At 39.1% G+C, this 12,216-nt stretch overlaps 1 protein-coding gene across 2 annotated transcripts in view; it reads left to right on the top strand.

Moving 5' to 3' along the window:
* Positions 1-1,040: 1,040 nt before the first annotated feature.
* tacr1a (tachykinin receptor 1a) overlaps positions 1,041-12,216 on the top strand; it is a 53,072-nt gene continuing 41,896 nt past the window's right edge. For both annotated transcript variants that reach the window (XM_026186895.1, XM_026186896.1), the window contains exon 1: positions 1,041-1,856. In XM_026186895.1, coding sequence (XP_026042680.1) covers positions 1,453-1,856 — 404 coding nt within the window. In that variant the 5' untranslated portion in view covers positions 1,041-1,452. The remainder of the gene's footprint in view (positions 1,857-12,216) is intronic.

The raw sequence follows: 12,216 nt of genomic DNA on the forward strand, positions 1-12,216 counted from the left end.
TAATGTAAATATGGCTCGTAATATGAAGACCGTTGAGAGTAAGAGTAAGACTAGAGAAGCACTGTATAAATGCCAGAAGCTTAACATATTTATCACAGCTACAACATTTTTGGCACTAAAGACTCCCTCATTCCAGTGATAGGAGTGATGGTTCATTCATGTCACACTCTCCAGTCTTTCAGTACCATAAATTGTTCGATGGCAACCTGCAAAGAAGTCCTCTTAATGAGTTCATTCATTCTCTCACATTACTTTTCCTGACAGACCTAAAGACACACATTTCTGGATAGATATAAACACAGGACAATGCCCACATCTGTCTCATTGTCATTAGACGCTGTATTGGTACATTATCTTAGCAATATATATGTGATCATCTCATCATACGATATGATATGATATGTTATGATATGATGTGATCATATATAAGGACTGTAAGAAGAGCCTTGTGAAAAGAATGACAGGACTGCAGATTTTTCATTTATATCCTGTGAAGCAATCAATCTTCAATCAAACCACTCCAGTCCAGAATCCAAGACCACAAGAGGGGGTAGAGGACCTGGGTGTTCATTATGGCACCCCATCACTCTACACTACAAGCACTACAAAAAGTCATTTTTAGCAGCACCTTCTTAATGTAACCCAGAACCAAGAAGTAATAAATTTAACAATACCGTAAAAATACATGAGTGTTAAGAGAGACACAACTTATGCACTAAGTAATTTTATGTAATGCATAAATTTGAGGGCATTTGAAACGAAGTCAAACAATGTTTCCTTATCTTACATTGTAATTATGACGTAACATATTTTCACAAGTGGTGTCTGTCTTTTATTTTTAAATTGCACCAACAATGCCAAAAAAGATTGTATATATTATTATTTTGTACATCATAACTGTAACTGTCCATGAAGGAATTATAGTAAAATTACATTAAATTAAGTATTTAGGCGTAGTAATCAAGTCACCTGGATTCATCCGTAATCATAATTACACAGCCAGCATGTTGGACGGGAGCGCAGAAGCTCTCTTCAAAAGCTGGTGTGCAGCCGCTCAGTCAGAGTAGAGGAGCAGCAGGAGGACAGCACACAGACACGGAGAGAGACACAGACGGAGCTGAGCTGTTACCATTGCCAGACTCGTTCTGGTGCGCGTAAAAGACGCCTTTCTGTTTTTACGCACAGCAAAAAAAAGGAAAAAAAGAAAAAAGGGGGGAAACGTGCAAAGATTGATATGGAAGTTTCGACATCAAATACTTTTTCTGGTTCGTTGACTTTATTATTTGTAGGAGAGCGGACTCTCCGCAGACTACAACTGTACACTTAGAAACGAGCGTGACGCTTTCGGAAACTTTCCAACATTCACTTGCGTTTGGAATCGTTAACTTAGTCGTGTAATTAATTGGGGTTATCGCGGCCGGTTTAGTGACATTTTCGCTTCTAAACAGTAAAATGGATCCTTTATTCAGTGCTACCAATGCGCCAAATTGGACCAGCAGCTCCAATGATACCAATAACGGGACCATTTACAGGAACCAGTTTGTGCAGCCGGTCTGGAAAATCGTCCTCTGGGCCATTGCCTACAGCTGTATAGTTATCGTGTCCGTTGTAGGTAACATCACAGTCATCTGGATTATTGTGGCGCACAAACGCATGAGGACTGTCACCAATTATTTTCTCCTGAACCTAGCGTTCGCCGAAGCGTCCATGTCTGCATTCAACACGGTGATCAACTTCACCTACGGGATGCACAACGAGTGGTACTTTGGACTCGACTACTGCCGCTTCCACAACTTCTTTCCGATCGCGGCTGTGTTTGCCAGCATCTATTCAATGACTGCCATCGCTCTGGACAGGTAAGCTTCTGTTTTCACAGCCAGCCTGCTTTCAGAATACACGAGAAATGATCAGTGTGCCCCAAGTGTTTGGTATTGGAAAACACCCGTAAACACCCGAGACCGTCTAATGTAATTTGCCCATTCACGGTACAGTTTATGTTTCAAAATTCCACGAAAGCTTAGAGTACATCCATACATATCGATCATTATGAAAACAGACTACTATTGGTTTCTAAGAGCGTATAGGTGTGGTTAAAAAAAGAGGTGCAAATGCTTTCACATTGTTTTTGTTTGGTTAAATATTACTGACTCTTTGGGGAAAAAAGGTTTTAAATTACATAAGAAACTTCATTCACTAGTTGGTGTAAAAGCACTATTGACAGTATTTGTTTTCCTTCGCTGCCTCCTTTGTTTGCATGTGGCGAAACAACGCGTGACGCACAGGAAGCGCAATAAACAGTTAATGGTTAATGGTTCATTGCCTTCTGGCTCAAACCCTTGTCAAATAAGAAAAAAAGGAAAGCAAGCTGTTGTTAAAAGTTTTGTGCATTCATTTTATGTCTTCATGTATACTCCTGTTACTGAAAATATAGCATTTGGGGGAAAATATTTCTTCATTTCTAAGTCTTTGCTCACTCTTAATGAGCAACCTTGTGTAGGAACACACACACAGCATAATAATCCTGAATGAAAATGAATGCATAGAAAGCCCTGCTCTATTTGAGTAGGTGTTTGTGTGAGTGATAAATGTGTGTTGTTGTCCTTGTGTGTTGTGTTGTATATATAAATCTGTGAAGTATCTATCAATATTTCCATGTAGGTAAATATCTCTGTGTGCAGGAAGGAGTGTGTGAAGATATGTGCATTGCTCAGTTCGAAACACATTTATATGTGTTATGTGTAAGTGTGGGTGGATGTGGGTGGGTGTACATTTGAGACATTCATTTTCCTGCTTAACCACATGAAGCTGTGTTTGCAGCTCTGTATTTTCTACATCTCAGGACATGTTACGCCACTAATTGTCTCACTGTGGAACACCATTAATCTGAACTTTCCAAGATTAAGTGAGAGATTTGGTTATAGCTGAACAGAGCACAAAAGGGAAGCGACAACACATGCTACATTCAGTCTGCTCACTGAAAACATACTGTTATGAGAGTTTGCCAATCAGGGGATATATAATCTAGCTATCCACGTGCATCCACACAACACAACCATGATATTAAAATCCCTGTAAAGGAACATTAACTTTACCTTGACAGCCCCATATGTATGCAGCCAGGAAAAGATAGTATTTCAGAATATTTCAGAGATGTGGATGATTAAGCTGGAGGTAGACACCCACTGTGACCCATCATTCACAAACAGCAGTACCTTCACAGTTAACATTTCATCTCTTAATGACATAGATATAAAATAATTTCTGTCTGTTGATCGTATGTTTGATGAATGTGTTAAATAGGGGAGGTAGCGCAGTGTTGCTGTAGCTGATAAGACGTTCCTTTTCTTATCTCCATCCTTTTCCTCATCATTTCTGGGGTGCTCTTGCACTGCACTGCCCACAGATCAGCAGTACAGCTGCGTGCTGAGATCAGTGTGCTGCTCCAATGCTGACTGTATTGAGGTAATTGGTAAAAAACAAAACAAACTCAGCTGTAGAAAAATCTACTGGGGCCGTATGTGGATTCATTGGGTCCTTTATAAAATGGAGTTTTCAATTTCTTTCGCCCTGGATTGTGGGTAGAGGGAATTAAGAGAATTTGTCAAAGTGGCAAAGCAGTACAAATCTAAAACCTCTGATTACTGTAGTGGGAAAAAGACTATAACACATGAATTGATTCTTCAGTATTTTGATGATTACATTTGATCAAAATTCATGGTTAGCACTGTTGCCGCACAGCAAGAAGGTCCTGAGTTCAAGTCCACCATCAGGCTAGGGTCTTTCTGTGTGTAATTTGCATGTTCTCCCCGTGTTTGTGTGGGTTCTCTCTGGGTACTCTGGCTTCCTCCCACATTCCAAAGACATGCAGTTAATGGGGATAGGTTAATTGGTAATTCTAAATTGCCCATAGGTGTGAATGTGAGTGCGAATGGTTATCTGTCTCTATGTGTTAGACTGGTGACCTACCCAGGGTGTACCCTGCCTCTCTCCCTAAGACAGCTGACCCTGAAAAGAATAAGTTGAAGAGAATGGATGGATGGAATTTCACTGGCGATGGTGGTGCAGTGGTTAGCACTGTTGCCTTTAACCAAGAAGGTCGTATATTTGAATCCATAGGTGAGCTTGGGGGCTAGCTGTGTGACGTTTGGACACTCTGGCTTCCTCCCATAGTCCAAAATAAAGCTTGTTCAGTTCATATTCTAACTAGTAGGTGTTAATGTGAGCATGAATTGTTGTCTGTCTGTGACTGGTGACCTCTGCAGGTTGTACTCCACCTCTCCCCATTTGACATTAGATAAACTGAAGAAAACTGTCTTGTGTACTAAACTTTTGAAGTCTTATATTTGGGAATCATTTGTATTTTATTATAATAATAATAATAATAATTATTATTATTATTAAGTTAGTAATGGGTAGCTGACATAGTTATGTAAACTGTATATAAAAGATAGATGGTCTTAAAAGTAAAGTTTATAAAGTGGATTCCTACAAAATTTATGCGTTAGTTGAGTTTCACCTGTGACATCCTGGAGCCTACTCAAAGGAGGAGGGTTTCCCCTGGTATGGCAACTCTTTGAGCTGATCTCTCCCAATAAAGTGTAATCCTGTAAATAATGAAATATGTTACTACTATAATATTCAAGTCTGTGTTTTGTTTTTAATTCCCTGGTGTGGTTTTTGTTGTGTGTCTAGCAACTTGGATACAAAAACACCTGATATATCGTGGATAAGTGGATATATAGGAGCCTTTACGGGGTTGCTGTGAGATACTCGTAGATCCGTGCCTCTTCAGTACCCCATGACAGGGTTTTCTCCAAAGGTGGAGAGGTTGATACCAAAAATAGAAACCAACTGAGCAAAGTAAAGTGGAAAAAAATATTTCCCAATAAAAATGAAGTTACCATCACCCCAGTATTCACAAGTACAATCACTGTCTCATCATTTGAAAACACTGCAACAGTTTTAACATAAACGTCTCATGTCCTGTTGGATTTATTTAAACACTGACAAGGTTTTTTTGTTTTGTCATCTATAGACTTCTGTTACCATTACTCACACATTAATAATAAAAAGAAAATCAGATTAAGCTATTTTTATTTCTATTCTAGCCAGTGATTATTCCCATGCTGACGCTTACAAATAGTTGAAATGGCAACAAAGGTTTTGACCAGCAGAGGGGGGGTTTGTGTGCACATGAATCCTCAAGAAATGAATTTTTTTGTAGAACCGATCGGATGGAAAGCTCCCATCTTTTATGCACCAGGTGTGATCATATGTTGATAATTTCTTTGAATAGAAAGGTGTGGTTAGGAAGTAGAAACCCTTCTAAATAAACTGCAATGGAAACACTATATTTGTGTGGGTCTCTGTGTTTATGTGAAAGCTCAGCCTCTTAAACTCAAAACTCTCCATTCATCAAGATTAGTTACTATATAAAGCAACACAGTGCACAGTGTTTTTCGAGGATGGATGATGGATTGATATTATTAAGTATCCACATTCTGAGTGTGCAAGATTATAGATACGATGCTCTCCAAAAGGCTGTAATGGGATAAAATGTACTTCCTGCTTACTGCAAACAAACAAAATGCAACAGGCCACATTTTACAAAGTGCCAAAAACATCAGTTTTTCAACAACAGTTGATGGTGATGATGAAAAAGTATAAGAAGTCTTTGTTTGAAATCAGCTCTGTAATTCACTATTGGAGATTTCAAATAATTGAGAGTTTAAAGCAATATTTTACGATACTTATAAAACAGATGTCCTTAACTTCATCTGATTAAATTTATGTGTTTATATAAAAACAAATATGCAGAATGTACTGGCCTTTCAACAGCCACTTTGCATAAGGCATCAAGGAATATACTCCAGCTTGCAGAGGTTAGAGAGTGCAGAAAATCCATTGCTGAATATTGTTCAATAGTATTCAGTGTACTTATAATCACTGTGCTCACTGCAGCATGGAGGTGGTGACAGAAAATTCTTATTGTCTCTATCAGCCATATTTCTCTTCCATTTTGTTTCTGTCGTCGCAGATAGCTGTTTCGTCTTGTTTCACTCCCTGATGATAATTTTCCCTCATGCTCATTCTTAAGAGCTGCTGGTATGTAGTAATGAGTGGTTTACTCTGAGTCGATAGGTTGCAATTATGAACATCAAGGATTTTGAATCAGCCAGTGTGGAGGCATAAGTATGCATGTTCAAGTGCCCATTAGTCTAAAGAAACTCTTAATCTACTGATTGGACAGAATGAGCCAGACAGACACTATATGCCAATTAGCTTCATGTATATGCATTAAAGGGAAATTAGCCTAATATTTTCTAAGCTATTAATGGATCAGCTAAAAGTTATTTAACGAAACTAAGGAACCTCTTAACCTTACCTAAGAGCAAGGCCAGATTTGACGTCATTATGGGAACAGGAGCTGAAATGAAATAAGATGTAGTTCAGTTGGCCCTGCAGGGTAATGCTTCAGTTAGTTTACCTGAACAGGCAGCAGCATTCCTGAAGAAGAAAGAATTTGCTCTCTAAGGCATCAGACTGTAGCTCCTCTTTAAAGTGCTTTCTGTTTGGTCAGTAGCATTAACAACTGACTTTCAAGAGATTTCGGTGATGGTAAAGTTTTACATGCTGCAGTTTTGCCTGGAAAATAAAGGGATATTTATTGCTGAGGAAAAGTAGAGAATTAAAACGTTTTTACAATTACAAACTCAAAGCCATTAAACAGCCAACTTTGATATTCCCGTCTAAATCAGAGCGTCTTAGGATATTTCAGCTTATTCAGCTCTCAGATTCAGCAAAACACTTCTAAACTCCTCACATAATTATGAAATTATGTGATGGTCATCAATAAACATGCTATCCAGCAGATCAGCGACTACTGCTTACAGACAACAAATGAATAGTCCAATATGATGTTGTACTGAATTTTAGTTTATGGTTTTCACTTTTAGTGTTTGCCAAAATGTTTCCATTTCATGCCAGCTTTTTGGCTTTTCTACAACTTGTTCTTTGAAAAATGTAATCTCAAAGTGGCTCATTGAACATGACACTGTTCAATGTAATCAAATGGCCTACACTGTTACCAGATCTCAGTCTTGGCCACAGAGAATTAAAACAGCTCTTTAGGCAAAACGGGGTTTAACCCAGTACTAGCAAGGTGTACTTGTATCTGTTCTACAGAACACTAAGAAATTGTAAATCTGTTATTAGTAATCAATTACAGCTACCAGCTGGAGCACATTAGGTGCCAAATTAGAAAATGATGCCAAGAATAGCAGCACAACAGTAACAATGGCTCCCACTTCTCTTCTTACAGGTTCCAGTTATTTCTCTGCTGAGAGCAGAGAAACAACTGGTGATACAAAATAGGCGATACAAAATAATATGTAGGTTTCCTGCGAATGGAGCCTTAGCTTGACGCTCCGCTTAGTCCCTCTTTCCATATCCAAAAAAAACAACAGTCCTTGATAGTTTCTCAATATTTACTTCAAAAGTCCAATGAGGTACATGGCAACAAAATTCCAAATTATGAAAACTTATAAAGCTCAATTCAAAATGGATGAAGAGAGATTGCGAGGTCAAAAAACCATGTGGCTCCACTCTCCTCTCACCCAACTTCCTGCCCTCTCTGCACCATCAAAATAAAAGCATACATTTCAAATTAAACTGCATGTAGGCTCCTACATAATATAAAACCAAACTGGGAAGTCATAAAGGAACTGACTCACAAGGAAACACACGGAGGGGCACACAGTCATGAGGGAGAACGCGACACTGAACTGAGGGGGACGTGGACATAAATACACAGAGGGTTAACAAGGGAAGTGGGAGCACACGGGGAACACAGCTGACACAGATAATCGTAATGACACAGGGCAGTAGTGAACACAACATGACGCATACTGACGAGAGACTGTCAAAGTAAAACAGGAAGTACACAGAGGTTCAGCCAGGAGGAGAGAGAGCACGGGGAGAGCACAGACATAATGGGCTGGGGAAAACATGGAATAAAACACAAGGAGGGGAAACGAGGGCTCACAGATACACAGAGGGCCACACAGGGGGTAATCAAATAAGGAACATCTTAACAGAACAACCTAGGAACCACGGCATAAATAAAGAACAAAATACAAAAGACACGAAAACTAAGAATACTGGGCCAACATGGCCCAGGACCATGACAGATTGGGACCTGATGAATGTAAAAACAAAGAATTAGCAAAATTTATATTTATTTATTTTTTACCTAATTTTTGTTTCTAAGAAAAATGAGAGCCACATATGAGGATATTCATTTAAAATTTCGATAGAACAGTAGCAGTATAATGTCCTCATAAGTGGATATCAGGCCCTTGTAGAGCAAAATTGAGTATTTTGGTCTAAATAACCCAAAATGTGATGTCCAGGTCCTAGGAGGTTAAAGACATGAGTTTGACGATTTGACCATTGTTTTTGTTTATATGTTTGTTTGTTTTTTAAATTATAATTTTATTATGTTACTCATTTATTTAATTATTTTATTTGGTAGAAATAGGGTGACCATATTTTGATTTCCAAAAAAGAGGACACTTGGCACAGTCATGAGGAATTTTAATAATACTGTTTGCTTAAATAAAATTTTAACATATTAAAATAATGCCTTCTCTGTGCGGTAAATGAATGGTGAAATTAAAAAATGTCTTAAAGGTTCTTACAAGTCAACAAGTGCAAAAAAATATTTTAAAAACCTCTAGAATTAAATAACGTTACAGAAATAATGCCTCATTTGTATAAGAAAAATGACCAATGAGGTATTGCGCAATGGTTTCTGCTGTCTCATTTCGCGTTTCTAACCTCAATTAATTTTCTTTGCACGCCACCATTCTTCCAGTCAAAGTATGATTGGGAATATATTCTCTGGTAAGTCTGAGAAATGCCACAGTACTGGATTTTATTAAGAGCTCAAAGAGTGACTTCAACTGAATGTAGCACTATGACACCATTGACAATAGCTTCAGTCTTGGTGCAGGCACTTTTTGGCTTTGTTAAAGTCTGGAAATGCTTCTCTTCTTTTAGCAACACACAAGTGCAATCCATGGATCTGTAGCTATTGTGACGCTTCATAGTATGAAATGCCAGTGCACCTTCTGCTGCAGACACAACAACATCCTTGTTTTTCCCAGGTGTAACAAAGAACTCAGTCAACTTACTAGATGAATTTTCGCCTCGCACAGCCTTTATATGGGTGCATATAAGTGGTCCGCAGGTGCGCAATCGCTGTCAAAATAAAAGGCGCGCACCAACTAAGAAGTTGCAACGCACGTTTGCGTACATAAGATTTTCTGGAGGAAGACAGACATTTGTTTAGAACTCTTAAAGATGTCGAAGAAGCAAGCTCTTTTAAGCAATTACTTTGGTGTTCCTCCACCTCCAAAGAAATGTCAGAAGGAGTCCGAACCTCGTATTCGCGTATTCTCGGAAAAGTGGTTGCAGGAGGTGAGCTGGCTTCAAACAAATGATGAACGCACAAAGATTTGGTGCAGAATATGCCGTGAAAATCCCACTCTAGCGAACAAAAACAGTGCCTTTTATATGTACGCGAACGCGCGTTGCAACTTCTTATCTGGTGCGCATCTTTTATTTTGACAGCGAATGCGCACCTGCGGACCACTTATATGCACCACTGTTTATACGTTTTTAAACCTTCGTTAGACACACAAATGTATTTACCACCTCTGCACACAGTGCACTCCGCCTCCCATTTATTCTGAGGGATGGTACAAGGGAAATTTGTTTTCCAGTTTGTCTGAAAAGATGCACTTGCGCTTTGGCATCTTGTAGCATCTTTTCAGCGCGCCACTGCGCACTCTGTCCCGTCTGTGAGCGCGGAACAACCACTTACAACGCAGCAGTTCGGGGACGAAGTTGCACATATGGGTCCTCTGTAAGCCTATAGGAAAACCTTTTTCATCCATCTCGAAAATCCCCCCGGACAGAACGTGAAAAGTGGAAATGTCCGAGGAAAAGAGGACGGTTGGTCACCCTAGTAGAAACAGTAGAGCTGGTTATTTGTCAGCTAATACTAAAGACAGCTAGCTAGCATGGTTAGCTAGGTGCTTGCAAAAACTCATTGTGATGTTATTATTAACTGGTAATGTTGGCTGGTAAAGAACAGGATTAAAACTAAGCTGTTGTACCAGAACAAAGTAAAGAGCTACTCTTTAGAGTGCCTTTTAGTAGATGACAGAAAAGCACTTACATCATTTAACTTCACCTTTAAAACTATTTAAACAATAAAAATCTTCCCACTCCCACCAGCTGTCATGAAAAATAAGGCATAGCTCTTTCTCTTAGACCAGAGTTAAATACATTCATTTCTGCTGTAACATTGAGCCTTAGGGAGATCTATGACAACTGATGGGTTTTTGTAACTTGAAGTGGCCATTGAAGGAACTGCAGTTTTTACACTTGTGTGGCGGTTTCATTTTTCAACCCAGAATTGACAAGCATCAACTTCTAGGAGGTACTTCAATAGTTGCTGAATGATATGAATCTGAATCAAACAAACTGTACATTTTAAAGTTGTAACAATTTGTGTTGCCATCCATGTGTTGTGATAATGCCACGTTCTTTCATAAAGGAATCCTTTAAGGGTGCCACTTAATCAACAATCAATATGACTGAGGAGTAAACAAAGAAATGAAAAATCACCAGCTGAGACTGGATCAAAGGAGATGAAGTACTTTTTATATTTACCTACTATAGCTGGAGGACAGCTTACACCAGGAAAAGCAGGTCTTAGGAGGGGTTTATTTGCTGCATACCCACTACAGCTTAATGTGTTCTCCTCTCCATCTCATGTCCTTCCTCCAATTTCCACATCTTCCCTTCCTGTTCTGTCTGCTATATCCAGAGGGACCATCAAGGGAAGTTATTCTGGCTTCTTCCTCCCTTCTGCTTCTCCATGATTCATGCCTTGTACATAAAAAATGGGAAGAAAGGGATCACTCCTCACGAGAGGATTCTCTGACGTGACTAATCAGGAAAAATGCTGACAGAGCATTGCTTTGCTTTGCAAATTAGCATGAATATTAGCACAGAATTTTCATTTGATGCTATTAAGTTTTTCCCCATTTGAGTTCCCAAACTATGCACAAATTTAATTCAATTTTTTTTATTTGTTAATTAATATGCAAAACCACAATCTAATTCAATATCCAATTAGGCACTCCACAAAATTGAAACATCAAGTTCATTTTATTAATCAGGGTAAGTAAGAATAATGCTGATACAACAACAAACTGGGAGATTAAAACAGAATAGTGAAACAAGCTGATGAAATAAACATGCTAAATAGCCATGCTAGTGAAACCTAGAAACCTGCTATATTATGTTTATTGAGGCAGATATGGACTGCACCTCTAATGCACAAAGAGAACTCGGGGTACAGCAGCGTTACAGGGAACGGTAAAAATGCTTTATCACTTTATCCTACAGTTAGGTACAAGTACTGTACCTCTGAATATGGTATGCCTGTAGTAAGAATAGCTCTGTGCAATTAGTGACCAAAAAATATACCTTCATTTATTCACTCTCACATTCACACAATGGTGGAGGCAAGCTACAGTTGTAGCCACAGTTGCCCTGGGGCAGACTGACAGAAGTGAGGTCGCCATATCATGCCATCGGCCTCTCTGGCCAACACCAGTAGGCGGTAGGTGAAGTGTCTTGCCCAAGGACACAACGACCAAGACAGACAGAGCAGGGCATCGAACCGATAACTTTCCGGTTACAAGATGAGCTTCCCAACCCCCTGAACCACAGTTGCTCCAAATTGCAGAGCAAAGTACAGACCCTTGTGTTTTTCCCATTTAAATATATGGCTATATGTTTTTAGTAGACAACAATGGCCGTAAGAAACACAATTTTCACTTATTAAGATTACTTTGACTATCATATAAATCTATTTGTCACAGCTGGGGCAGCAGTCGTGTGGTGTATTGAGAAAAGGAGCCAAAATGCAGGTACTGGCTGGGGTGCGAGTGAGTGTTTATTTACAGAAGTGACAAAAACAATCAATCAAGGCTTTATTCGCCACATGCAGGTTGCCCTGCAGTGAAATAAGACCCCCCCGACCTTAAACACACACACACACACACACACACACACACACACACAGGTCGGAGATCGGTAACGTTACAGAAAAAGAAACAAAAAAAAAATAAAAATAAA

This window comes from Astatotilapia calliptera, chromosome 12, assembly GCF_900246225.1.
Source record: "Astatotilapia calliptera chromosome 12, fAstCal1.2, whole genome shotgun sequence".
Taxonomy (NCBI): Eukaryota; Metazoa; Chordata; class Actinopteri; order Cichliformes; family Cichlidae; genus Astatotilapia; species Astatotilapia calliptera.